This window comes from Gekko japonicus, unplaced genomic scaffold, assembly GCF_001447785.1.
Source record: "Gekko japonicus isolate JY-2015 unplaced genomic scaffold, Gekko_japonicus_V1.1 scaffold135, whole genome shotgun sequence".
Lineage (NCBI taxonomy): Eukaryota > Metazoa > Chordata > Lepidosauria > Squamata > Gekkonidae > Gekko > Gekko japonicus.
In genome coordinates, this window is record NW_015175359.1 from 2540472 (window position 1) to 2554762 (window position 14291).

Genomic DNA, 14291 nt, shown 5'->3' on the forward strand with positions numbered 1-14291 from the left:
CCAAGTCACCCCCCTCTTCAAGCAGCTTTAGCTGTTTTTAAATTTGAAGTGGCCATCAGGGCTTCATTGCAAAGATGCACATGCAATTTTCAGTAAGGCCCTCTGAAAATGCTAACATTAATCATCTTTCCGTTATCTGTGCCGCTACCATCACTTCAGATGTTAACAGCATACAAAGGTAACGGCATCTCCTTTACCTGTTGCTGCCAAACTGCACAGAGAACGTATTTTGCAGAAAGAAGGTCACCCTGACATCTTTGCTACTTTCTTTGAAGCCACTTTCAAGTTACCTCCCAGGGTCCCCCACTGCTCGTAAGGAAAGCTTTTTATTAATGTACATGCTGTTATAATTGGAAGAAAGTCAAATTTGTCTGGACACTATTGAAATTCTGCATTCAGAAAACTTATTGCAGATGAACTCATGCACCCTTTTCACAATCTCTTTTTCCCTCTGGCAATCCACCACATCCCCCCTTTCTCAAAAAGACCAAAATAGTTTACCTTGAACCAGGGCTTCAAAGGAAACCATTAGACAGCTGGAAAATGATAATATTGAATACGGAGAATGCTTGAGATGTCAGAACAAATACCGCTCAATCTTCTACATCCAGATCTATCATCTCATTTTACATCTTCCTAAGCTATCGAAACCATGACTTACAGATCTGTCAAAGGTCAGCGGCATGACCAGCAACAAATTATACATGGCTCTTTCCATCCCTTTCAAACAGAACATAACAGCACTTATACCCCCATCTTTAGCCATCACAGAACTCAATGTGGAGCACACAGGTGTCCCACGCAGTCTCCTATCCAGGCATGGACCAGAGCCAGCCTCGCTTAGCTTCAGCAAGGCTGCTTCATCACAAGCCTTCAAAACCACACCATACGGCAGAACACTGCCTTTCCCATACCCCACACCCAGTCCCTACCCCCACGCAAGCAAATCGCCCTTTCCTTTCCGATGGCACCCTTAGAACATTAGCTCTGGTTGAGAGCAGTGGGGGATTCACATAATACAGGATGGGATATTAAAATAATATAGTAGTTATTAACAGTAATAATGGCAATTGTATGCATATTATTATTTATATTATATACTATAATATTTGTGCCCAGCCTTTCCTCTTGGGTCAAGGCAGCTATGTAGCATGTTGAACACTCTCACAACAGCCTGGTAATGTAGGCCAGTATTTTTATTCCCCATATGGGAACAAGAGGCCTCAAGTTGAGAAAGAGAGAGTGGCTTGCCTTCAGTTACTGCCTTGTGAGTTCATGAAGCAATTCCGGTCCACATTGTTAAGCCAGCACGAGGTATGATGCAAGTGCCCCCCTTGCCTGAGAGGAGAGGATGAAGATTCCCAGACACTTCCCACAATTAGAAAAGACACCTTTAGACATTTATCTGCTAGTTTGACATATTTATTGCTTTACAATTGTTGACCTTATAACCTTAATGTGTTATTTAGTGTCACTTTGCATGTTAGTTTGCTGTTCATTCTCTGGCTGTAAGTTTGAACCTTGACTGCCATTCTAATGTATTTGATAAAGTGTGCATTCACATGAAAGCTCATACCTTGAATAAACCTTTGTCGGTCTTAAAGGTGCCACTGTGCTCCAAATCTGTTGTACTACCATACAAAGTTTTACAAAGGTAAACACAGAGGATGGAATAATTATGTATGAGCTCTTTGGGGGATGGGAAGGATAAAAGCATGGCAGTTAGAGCCCAGAAGGCACAATCAGTTCAGGGGGATAGAGAAATGCACACTGACCCTATAAGGTACACAAACAGGCTGAGTTCATTTTTAAGTACCCCTCCCCCCCAATCTCTCACAGAATTACTGGAACCCCTTCCCCCCAGTTCGAATTGCCAGGGGATCTCCCTAAACCATGCAACTGGCTCTTTTTCAAAATACATATGGCTTAGTTAGCAAATGCTCTGGCTCCTATGGTGTTACTCAACAGGAGAGTTGTGCTCACACACTGCTCCATTCATGCCTAACCTACCAATGCAATGAGAGAGGTTTATTAATTCAAAACATTGTGATTCCACCTCTGTTAAAAACACTGAAGACAGCTCACAGCAAATCATTAAAATAAATATCAATACAGTAGAAAAAAGCCCAGCATTTTAAAAAAAACAACCCAAATTCAGACAGCTGCAAAGAGTAACATACAATCCTACTCTAGTAACTGGTGAGAGAAGAATCTAAAATATACCTGTGGTACAAACCGTAAGAGTCAGAAAACTACCACATTTTTACCTGGTACCTAGATAGTTAACATCTATGGAGACAAAATTCCAAAGCTGTAGTGCTAGTATACAGGAGACCAAGGCATCCCTGGTCACCACCTAACCAACCTCTGGAAGTGGGAGCAAACAAACCAAGGCTTGTGCACATGGTCTTTACTAACTGGTAGGCAGCTAGTCCTTTGAATAATCTGGGGTCTCAGATCACAAAGGACTTTAAAGTTAAGAACCAGATGAGTTTGGACAATTCAGTACCAGGCTCAGGAAACCTCCCATCACAGATCAAGGAATTAAAAGGAAATGGAACAGTATACTTAAGAATACCGTACATTTTGCAAGAGCTACCCGGCAGAATTGGGTGGGGAGCGGTTGTACATGTGCCAGTGAGCCAACATGTGTCCACAAAACCCAGTAAGGAGACAGTGTAATGGTTCAAATCTGATGCTGCACCAGACCTTGACAATATATGCATGTGCCCCATGGCTCATGAGCCCCTCAATTCACAATTTCTAATTTCATACAAACCACAGTTTGGCATTATATCTGAAATATCAAATTGTGGTATGATTGCTAAGCAAAACAGAGCTTTGCAGTCTGGATGTAAGTTTATGGCTGTAAAGGACCCAGAAGTGATGTAAGCACGTTGGGGATGTTAGGGGTGACGCTCTGGTTCGTGGGCAAAACCTCTAAGGCAGAATTAGCTTCTACCATAGAGTTTTGCCCAAAAACCAGATCGTCGCCCCCCCAAGTCACCAATGTGCCTACGTCACTTCCAGGTGACACAGGCACATCGTGTTCGTATCTGGCTTCTTGCCTGTTGGGTGTGTGTGTGTAACTGCGGGGGGGGGGGGCAGAAAGGAGCACCCAAAACTGGGGGACCCTACCCACACCAAGGGGTCTGGCATTCTAACTTCAAGGTCATTATCCAACTCCAGGTGTATGAGTGAGGAGGAAACACACCAGGGAAGCACTGATTCATATAGCTCCAAACTACTGTTTAGCATTATATCTGAACTATACCACCCACAGGACCATGTGCATACACTGCAAAATGCATGCTGTTTCTGCAATGGAAAAAACCGAAGTCTGAAGCAAATCTGCTTCCTTCTGCTGAGTATTCGTTGCAGGATTATCAAATGGCCAAAAAGAAACCTGTAAAGTCACAGAGAGACTCAAGACAACACTTCATCCTTTACATTTTAACACAGAGTCAAAGCAGTAAGCCTTCCTTAAGCTCAGCCAGCAGGACTTAGTGGAGCCAGCATGCTAGATGGGGAAGAAATCAGTTTCCAGAAGAGATTCCTGTGCTGGGCCCACAGAGCTCATAAAAAGGGATTAGCATGTTAACCACATAATTAAACATGAAAAACTTAGCAGACGGTTGATGGGAAAACCCAGAGGTCACAAAAATAGCACATGGCATATCAGGGCTTAATTACAGAAGGGTCTCTAACCAGGTTAGAGGTTCCTTAGATCTGGCAGAAACAGAAAGGTTTCCTTTTCATTCCAACTGTGTTTGGAGCTGGATTTTTCCCAAACTACCAGTGACACTGAGATTTGCAAAACAAATTAGAGGTGAAAACAGGAGAACCAACTATGAAGTCTCATTATACTGTCCTCCCTATGTGCTTGGAAGTCCCTCTCAAAACATCAAGCTAATACCCCCCCAAGCCTTTGGCTTCTAATTCTTAGCTTGCATCCACAGTTGAAATGAATGTACAGATAAGTGCATTTGTTCCCATTCATCCTTGTTACTTTTGCCACTTTCTCATTCCTCCCCCTCCCCTCTGTCTACTGTACTTCCCAATGGCAATTTTTTGGCTGTTCCTGTCCCCACTTTGTTATGTAACTATCTAAAATGCCATGTGCCCTGATGGCTAGCTAGCAAGCATGCCATCAGAACCTTTACCCAAACTTTTCAGAGGCTTAAAAAGGTAAAATCAACTCCCTCAAGTTCATTTTCCCCCCTTAGCCAAAAAGTGCAAGATCAGCAGGCAAGGGGAGTTTCATTAGGTAACTGCTGTCTGAATGAACAGAGAAAGCTTCAGATATTATATAATTTGTGTCACTTAACTTTAGTTAAGATGAACAAGCCCAAATGGTCTGTACAGTTCACCTAAAATAGCTAAACCTCATTACTGCTTGCCGAATCTAGTGCCAGGAGAGAAGCAGGAAATCTCTCGGGCTAATGGTGGTGCTTTAGGCTTTGTAGATGCTCTCTCTGACAAAGATGTAATTTTAAAAAACCATTCCTTTGATTTGTGTGGCTTAGCTGGAGCAGGATACAGATTATGCAGGGGAAAAGAAAAATGGAGATACTGCAAAGAAATTCAGTACAGCATTCCATAAGACCAGGAAAGTGAACTTTTGAGCTTCTTTAGATCACAGACTAGAAAACAGCAAATAACCCTAAAATATTGAACAGGTGTTTTTTTTTTTTTAAATCTCCTACTGGTTTCCATCCATGGATATAAAAATGTGTTGAAAAGTCCCATAAGAATCTATAATTTTTAACTTGCTTGACAGGAAAGCACGACTATCGCACAATCAGTGTAAACCCCAAGAGAAGGCGAGCAACTTGAGCTGGCTTTAAACAAGGGCTCTGCAGGAAGGGTGAAAGCAGACTGCAATTCCACACAGGCACGGAGGGGGGGAACCCCACAAGAGATGGCAAGCAGCAGATGCAGAATTCAGTTTTTTGAGACTCTCAGCTTTCCTGTTTTTCAAAAAGCCCTCATGGTTATAAAGCTACCATGTGCAAGATGCGCAACGCTTAATAATAAGGTTACCAGTTCTTTGAGGGATGAAGTTTTAATGTTATACACGACTCTGGGACTGGCAGAAACAGAATAAAATTAAGCAATATTACTAAAATGATGTAAATATGTTCAGTTTGCATAACTGACAGCAGTTAAAGAATGCTGCTTTTCTGGATGCACAGTTCTGTTGCGTTAAGAGCAAACGTGCCCAGCAGGCCCAATCATACAACTGGATCCATACAACAGCTTCACCCATGACAACTATTATTTCTACTCAGAGACTTTTTGCAATTTTGACAAAAGTAGGAAAATGCTAGGATGCATTTCAAACATGAGTGCACCAAGACACATAAACCTAAACATAAGCAAGCAGTGGTCATCAGACAGTCTGTTGAGGCAGTCAGTGTTCAGGGCATTCAACAAGCTGGTTCTTTTGGTAAGGCATGAAGTGAAACAACTCTTGAAATATGAACACTGATAAAAAAGGGCAGGCTTCAGAGGCAAATGAATGCATCCAGAGAAGGGGGGGGGGAACCAGGGCAAGGGTGCATGAAACAGTAGGAATGTGATCAGCCATTGTTTGACAACTGTAATTGAGTGACAAATGTGGGTTTTTACTTGGGACCTGATGACTGCAATCCTCATGCCAGGCCTCGGTTCCTGCCGGAGCGCACCAGAGCACTGCTCCACCAGTCAGGAGCCCAGGGGGCGGGCACATAAGCCCTGCCCCCTACTCCCGCCAGCCATCAGTTGGGACACGGCGGGGGGGGGGATAAAACGTTCCCCTGCCTCCCTGAGCCCCGGGGTGGTGGCTTTGGACTCGTAGGGACAAATTCCACCTCTCACACAAGAGGTCATTCTGGCTCCCCCAGCTCTCCTTAGGTACTTATGTCTGCCACTGCTCTTCTCGGTGGCAGCTGCGACGCCCGCGGGGGGGGGAACCTCCTGCCTCCCTGAGCCCTGGGGTGGTGGCCTTGGACTCGTAGGGGCAAATTCCACCTCTCGCGTGTGATGCCACTCGGACATCACATGCGAGAGGTCATTCTGGCTCCCCCAGCTCTCGGGAGGGGCTCTTTAAAAAGTTATAGCTCCCGCCGCTGTTCTTGGCGGCAGCTGCGATGCCCGCATGGGGAAAGAAATGTTCCCTTGCCTCCCTTGGACTTGGACTCATAGGGGCAAATTCCACCTCTCGCGTGTGAGCTCGGACATCACACGCGAGAGATCATTCTGGCTTCCCCAGTTCTCGGGAGGGGCTCTTTAAAGCATTATGGCCGCTGCTGTTCTCGTGGGCAGCTGCGACGCCCGCACGGGGGGAGGGGCAGGTGAAACATTTCCTTGCCTCCCTGAGCCCCGGGGTGGTGGTCTTGGACTTGTAGGGGCAAATTCCACTGGACATCACATGCAAGAGGTCATTCTGGCTTCCCCAGCTCTCGGGAGGGGCTCTTAAAAAAGTTATGGCCCCCACCGCTGTTCTCAGCGGCAGCTGCAACGCCCACGCAAGGGGCGGGGGGGATGTTTCCTTGCCTCCCTGAGTCCCGGGGTGGTGGCCTTGGACTTGTAGGGGCAAATTCCACCTCTTGCGCGAGGGGTCATTCTGGCTCCCCCAGCTGTCCTTAGGGGCTCTTAAAAAAGTTATGGGCCCCGCTGTGAAAAACGGCCTGCAGAGCTGCCCCCCTGCCCTTTCCTCCTTTTTCAGGCTCCGCACTAGAACGCCGGTCTAAAAAAGATCCAGCTGAATGTCAATTTCGGCCTCATTATATCATATGGGAAATTGAAGTCAATGGCAAAAACATAGGGTATATTCAGGGGGCTGGAGGGGAGGGGGTTTGAGGGAGAGGCCCCAAACTCGCAGGGTAGCTGCTGGAGCCTCTCCCCAAGATACCAACCAATTCTACAGGCCCCCAAACAGGTTGCCCCTATCCCCTCTATTCTCTATGTTGGGAAAAAAGTAACTTCCCCACCATAGAGAACAATGGAGTGGATGGATAGCGACCAAGTTTGAAGAACATTGGACCAGGGGGTCTAATTTTACGGGCCCCCAAACAGGTTACCCCATCCCCTCCACTGTTCTCTATGGTGAGAAAAGAGTTACTTTTTCCCCACCATAGAGAACAATTGAGGGGATGGGGGCAACCTGTTTGGGGGCGTCATTCTGACTCCCCCAGCTCTCGGGAGGAGCTATTTAAAAAGTTATGGCCACCGCCACTGTTCTTTTTTCCCACCATAGAGAATAATGGAGGGGATGGGGCAACCTGTTTGGGGGCCCGTAGAATTGGACCCCCTGGTTCAATGTTCCTGAAACATAGTGCGTATCTTGGGGAGAGGCTTCAGCAGCTACCCTGCGATTTTGGAGCCTCTCCCTCAAACCACCTCTCCTCCAGCCCCCAGAATATACCATATGTTTTCGCCATTGACTTCAATGGCCCATAGAATATAATGGGGCCAAACTGCGGGAAGCCAATTCAGATCAGAGAATCTGATTCGGCCTGCAGCAGCCTGAAAGGGGCCCGAATGGGCCATTTTCAGGGGTGCATTCGGTTCAGACTAACCGAATGCACATTCCTCCAGCAGCTGGCTTGCTCGGGCTCTCTGCAGCCGCGGGGATCCTGAGCAAGCCAAGGGAAGGGAAGGGAAGGTGATTTAAACTGCCAATCCTTCCCTCCAGCAGCCGGCTTGCTCGGGCTCCCCGAGCAAACCAAGGGAAGGGAAGTCTAAGTCCAGCAAAGTCCCCTACCAAACCCCTCTCTATGGGAGGGAGTTTGAGGTGTTGAAAAATAGCCTAAAGAAAGTGAAAGGATCAGAGAGTGGAAGAGCGACCTCAACGCACACCCTCTGTCGTTGAGACCAGATCCGGAAGTCGATCGGCTCTGATATGGCCTGATATTATGTTCTTATTCCAGTGTGGGGTGTGTGTGGGGCAATGGAAGCTGAGTGATCCAAGTGATTGCCAGAAGTGAGATGCGTCCTGGTCTTGTGTCTTACAGATAATCTCACAAATCGTCCTTTGCATTTATATCATGCTTTCAACTTTAAAAGGATCATAATGCGGATTGTGTGAACTTAGGCAAATCACGAGAGGTAGAGCAGGAAGGGTTGCATTAGTGCTTAGTTCTCGTGGCCCAGGGAAATGTTGATCGCCACTTTGGGGCCAGGAAGCAATTTTTCTCCAGGCCAGTTTGGCCCCCAGTGATCCTGGAGGGTTTTTTAATCATATTCTGGGCATGGAACAGGAGTCACTGGGGTATGGGGGGTATTGGTAAATTTCCTGCATTGTGCAGGGGGTTGGACTAGATGACCCTGGAAGTACCTTCCCACTCTATGATTCTATAATTCACCCAGGCTGGCTTTGGGCACGCCAGCACCTCTGTCAGGCAGAAGCGCCTGAGATCCTCCCCCTCCCCTTTTCCTTCGCCCGACTTGGAGGCGAAGGGAAGGGAGAGGGGGGAAAGAATGGATCCCAGGTGCTTCTGCCTGTCAGAGGGGCTGGTGCACACTTCCGGTGATGTCAGGGTGTATGGCATATGCTAATAAATTATGCTAATGAGCGCCTGCAGCTTTTTTCCTACAAAATGACCCCTGCCTCATGCCAACTGAATCCAACTGAAACTTCAATGGTTAAAAGGAACACTGGAGCCTTAACCTGAAGATGAAAACATGTTTCACACTCAGTGTCAAGAAACTGAGTCCCCAGTTCAGTTTCTTGGTTTTTTTCTTTTCTTAAATCTTGGTTCAGGCTTCATTTTAATTTTTAAGCCTGCACTTGAGTTGAGAGGTTCAAGCTGACACCTGGATAACATTCCCAGGTGCGGAAGAAGCTAGTAGAGATTATCAATGACTCCCTTCTTGTGCCCAAGGCTAGAATACTGTGGTGTCCCGGTAACCATAATTAGCTGCATTCCTTTTAATTAGTGCTCATGATTCACATCCATTAGAAATGGGAGGGTTATGCTGCAGATTACCATTTCACCTGATTTCGACCCCCTCTTAGGGTGCATGCTTAGTAACAGGTTCACACCGTTATTTGGCAATTATCAGCCAGAGACCCGATTGGTTTATTGGGCCCCAGACCATGTTGGATCCTTGTCCATAAACGTTTAGTCTTTTCAAACATCTTGTTAGATATCATGATCACTGGTTTTTGGATGTGATGCTAATAGCCTCCTAAAACCATCTAGGCACTCTGCCTGCCCAGTGCTGACCCTGGACAGAGGGGATTTTGATTGCTGAACGTCTTCAGCTTGGGATAGCAACATCTGGTAATTTTGAACCATTGTCTTACTATGTACTTAGCCTTTTTAATTTAGTTTTGCTATTTTAATGCCGCACTGCTAAATGTTCCTTTTGAACTATTCTTGCACAATTTAATAAATACTTTTAAATTATATTTTGTGGTTGTTTTGTTCTTCAGGTGGCCTCAATCTAGTTCCAGTACCTAGAACTAAGTGCACACCTCCCAGGTTAATTGTTTTTGGGGAAACTCACTCTGTAGGTGGCCTACATCACAGGGCTGACTTTCTTGTATAAATCCCGGGATGGTTAGAAGCTTGCCCCTTGGCTTCTGACTGTTTTGATAGTCAAAAGGGGCTGGTGGCAGCTACCAGCCTGATGTGTGTGGACTCACACCCCAGGGTTTTGTAACTTTGTGTTTTGCTTGCCCTTACCAAAAATCCCTTGGACTAGGGGTTTTTGACACTCGGTGATAACCGAGGTTTTTAAAAGTGTGATGTTCAAGGAGAACAGATTAGTTTAGGAATCATGCAGTGAGAAAAAGACAAAGATAATGCATAACATAACTGAGAACAGCACTGGTTTAACCAAAGCCACATGCCATCAGAGCAAAATTCTATGGGGTTTGATGCAGTGGTACTTCACTCTGCATCTCACATAGAGTCATTAGCATCAACTGAAAGAGCCACATTCATCGTTGGTACATGGCCCACACCTCACAGAGGCTTGCAGCTTACCTCCTCTTGGAGTGGCGGCTGTTTCAAGGTGGGAACCGCTTCCTAACCAGAAGCCTTGTTGGCCAAGGGCTTCGCTCGCTTTCCTGAAGTATGGGGTAACTGCCTCATTGGGGAACAGTGCTCAGGAGAGCCACAGGTGGAATGTCAAAGACCCATACGTGGCTCCCGAGATCCTGAATGGACATCAATGGTTTCATGTACTGTGTAGCTGTGTTCCATATAGCGGAAGTCACCCCATGGGGAGCTTCAATTAAAGGATATTTTCAAATGATCACAAAAACTGAGTGAACAAAGTGCCCCATATGTTGAACAAGAAACAATGGAACAACTGGGCAACGGCCAGGAAAACTGAACGACCATGGCCCAGGATTCAGTTCTTTGAGGGCCACCATTTCCATGTGCCCCCCAAGCAGCCTGAAACTGACACAATCACAGTGCTGGCAGGAAGTAAACAATTCCACCAAGAAATCACCTTCATTGCTTAAACATTAAAGCCCCCAGGAAACAGTAAGTGGATAACTAAGAATCTAGTTATTCCTCTTATTCTTTCCCTTTCAGGATTCCGCACGACAGCAGACAATTAGCAGACTCTGGCTCTGTTAAAACCATCTTAGAACTGCCAACGACAGCAATCATCTTCAATTAAGGGTGGTCTCACAGGAACATCCTTAGCCGCTAGTTGATGCGCCAACATTCTGGTGGACATTAACTCTCCCTTTCCTTCACTGAATTATTCTGCTGCGCAAACAACAGACTTGGAAGCAAAGACACAGAGCAGCAGGTGAGCACATCCTTGCCAAAGCTTCCAAAGACCACATAGCTGCTTTGAAGTGCCGGATTAGAGAGGAAAGTGGCAGCTTCAGAAGTTTCCAGAAGATTTATTTTTCACAAATTTCCTTCAGCTGCAGACTGAAAGGGCAGTGAGAAAGAAAGCCACCTCCGAGAGTGAAACTCAAACTAGGTGGCAATTCTCTTCATATCACAGAGCATATGATACAGGTCCCTTTCCCCCACTACAATGATTCAGCTTGACTGGGCAGAAGCCAGGGCGGATGGCATGGAAAAACACCTCATGAGAAAACCCAAGGTCAGAGTGTGGCATCATCCCCTTCTGAAATTATGCAGCCGTCACTTACCTGCCACAGGTGAGTCACGAAAGGGTCCAAAGGGCACAAGCCCAATTCAAGCAATCTCTCCCTCCCTGCCCCTTCTTGAGGGGAAAACTCACACTAATTGTTGCTACTATTTTATGCTCTTTTTTCACACTGCTATTACTCTGTACTACTACCTGATTATAAATTGTCACTACTCTTCTTCATGCTCTACGTTTGTGCTGCTGCTATCAGAATTACTATTATCTTTATTTTAATGACGGCGATCTGAATTTTTATGGTTATACAACTCTTTTGTTGGCAGCCTCAAGAAACTTTTGTCTGAGTGGGTGTTCTAGAAGTTTTTTAAATAAATGAATACTACATAATATTGTACATGTTACAGAGAGAAGGGCCACCGGTCTTCCCCTGCACCATGTGAGGAAGATAACTACATGGTAAGTTACTTACCCTAAGTATATGAACAAAGGCTTTCTAAAGGAGTCTCCCAAAAGGCTTGTGTTTAATCTGCTGGGTTTCTAACTTAAGCACAAATGGTAGGGTAATTTTAAAAATGGGCACACTGATTGCTTTGCCAATTCCAAGTTTCCTTCTGGTCAAAACGGATCCTGCCCCAATGAGACATGCTTGGACAGATGCAATTGCACAAAAGAAGAAAACTACATCCCAAAAGCGGAACGTTCATGTCCAGCATTGTGTTGCACAGGAGCAGAGGCATCAAGTGGTTGTTGGCAAGTCACAGAATTTCAGACTTGCAAAGCACGCTGCTGAGGAGCGTCAGGCTTAAGCTACTCTGCAGCTGGCTGCAGCCACAGGTTTTCACAGGCAAGCTCATGCACAGGTTAGTATTACACATGACCATCCCACCACCACACACAAAATACCTTGGAATAGCCTACTTTGAAGTCTCAAATGCAGATAGGTCTTCTGCCCTGGGCTTGAGGCTAAACCAGCAAAATAAAAAACACACAAAAGTCCTTTGTCAAATCAAGAGTGCCACTGTTCCAGATGTATATTTCCTACAACACTTGATCCGAAGCGAGAAACAGCAGTTGGCAATTACAAGGTGGTGGGCACAATGGAAGGTAGACAGGTGCAACCTGTGGGCTCCCTGGGAATTTCTCCTGTGCAAGTCCTGTTGAAGTGAATGGGAGTTTTGCTACAGTCCCTGTTCATTTGCCTAGGACAAGGTCACAGGATATCTTGTTCCATGCTAATTCAAAGGATGGGGTGCCAAGGTCCAGTTTGCTTGACTATTATTTAAAATATTTATATCCTTTCTTTTGACCAACATAAGCCCCCAAAAGGTGGTTAAGAAGAATAGGAAAGGAATCTTTAAACACTACAATTAAATCAGGAAAAATGCAACAAACAGATGAACTAAAAATCGTTTTTAAAAGGACACAAAGCAACTCGACAACATGCCCCCAGTAGAGGCTGGGAGTGTATTTTCTTGTTGCAGCAGAAGACAACATCCACAATTTGATCTTAAAAACTTGCTAGACATGCTGAAAAGAGGGTGTGTCCCCGTAGGAAGTCAGAGGAAAAAACACAAACCGAGCTTTCCTTATATTGACAGTCACAGGAGAAGGACCAGTGTTGCATACAACAGCTAGAGTGTTGAGTTTGGAAATAAAAAAGCGGGTCAGACCATTTTCTCTTCGTTTATTTTGCTGATTTTCAACTGATTGATTTTGCTGCAACCACAGGTGGGACATACCAGCAAGATACGTAAGCAAAGGGGGAAACGGGACACTTTATTTGACAAGGGGGAGGGGGGGAGCAGCCCAGGCTGCAAGTTCAGTGTTACGATAATGATCATTTATGTCACTTTAGAAATTAAACCAAAATTTTCCTTTCTGACTGATGAGACTGTAGTATGGGATAGTGTGTGGGGGGGCATATTATAACTTTACACCAGGCCCAAAGAAATGAGGCTTCAGCTCTGCATGCCACTGGAACACCCATTCTCTTTCTATCTTTTTGGTGCTGCAGCCAGCAGTTGATTCACTTATTTAAAACCTTTTGATCAACAAAAAACGTGTCTCAAATTAATTAGCAGAATTTTTAAAAAGCAATCTCTTTAATATGAAAATGGGGGTGGGATGTGGCTGATAAGCACCCTTTCAGAAGACGCTGCCCCCTTCTCTCTATTGGTTTTCAGCTGTTGGTTTTTGTCTCCATTACAGGTGGGCCATAGTAGCAGGGCCTGGAGATAGAGCCCAGGAAGGACAGGGACCACAGTGGGGTACAATGCCTTAGAGTCCACCCTCCAAAGCATCCATTTTCTCCAGGGGAACTGATCTCTGTAGTCTGGAGATGAGCTGTAATTCTTGGGGATCCCCAGGTCCCACATGGAGGTGGGAATCTCTAGAACCAGGTACATTTTTATTCAGCCTCTTTATGGCTTTCCACCAGGCCAGTTGGCAACTGTACTGTAAGCACTGGGCAAACTAATAAAAGCCAGCTCCCAACATTTCATCCCATTGTACTCTAGTGGTGAACAAGAAACAGGAGCCAAAATGAGGTTAGCAGGATGGCTGCAGTTACCAGGGCACAGAACAACTTATTTATTAGATTTTTATCTCATTCTTTTTCCAAAAGTACTGTGTGGTTCCTTTCCCTCTCTCTCCATTTGATTCTCATGACAACATTGTGAGATAAAGATGAAGAGCAGTTTAACTCCACCGAGATTTGTGGCAATAGGGAGGTCTGAATCCAGGCTCCCCTTGTCCCTGTCCAACAGTCAGCTTCCAACTGGGCTTAACTCCCAGCAGGCTGTAACTGTCATGAGAGAGATCTCTTGGTGCCTCTCCTGAGGGGAGTTTGTGAAGCAGAGAACTCCTTGCTCTGCAAACTTCCCTTGGGCTCAGCGAATGGTGTGGAAGATCCTCTGCTATTTGCCTGGTTTGGGAAATGTGCAGGGGAACTCAATTTCGTTCCCTTATTTAGGCTGTAGGCTGAAGAGGAGCAAGCTAGTTACTTCTCTTCAGGTGAACAGCAGCTGCATCCACATGGCAAAGACTCTCTGTTGGAGATTCAGTGCTGCTGAAAATGCAGAGGGCATTCACAGCAGCAACAGAGCATCCCACATGGAAATTTCTTGCATGCTTCCTTAGGTCACTCCTAAGCCACTGGCACCACTTCTCTCATGCTGTCAGAGTTTAGTTTAAGCATGGGGAAAAAAACATTCATGTGCAGT

At 45.6% G+C, this 14291-nt stretch overlaps 1 protein-coding gene across 5 annotated transcripts in view; it reads right to left on the reverse strand.

Annotated features, from left to right (window-relative positions):
- NF2 (neurofibromin 2 (merlin)) overlaps positions 1-14291 on the reverse strand; it is a 99448-nt gene that overhangs the window by 13233 nt on the left and 71924 nt on the right. For 2 of the 5 annotated variants that reach the window (XM_015425311.1, XM_015425309.1), the window contains exon 16: positions 11974-12033. The exons of 2 other annotated variants lie outside the window; for them this stretch is intronic. In XM_015425311.1, the coding sequence (XP_015280797.1) occupies positions 11998-12033 (36 nt within the window). In that variant the 3' untranslated portion in view covers positions 11974-11997. The remainder of the gene's footprint in view (positions 1-11973; positions 12034-14291) is intronic. One more of the 5 variants, XM_015425310.1, reaches the window with a different exon arrangement.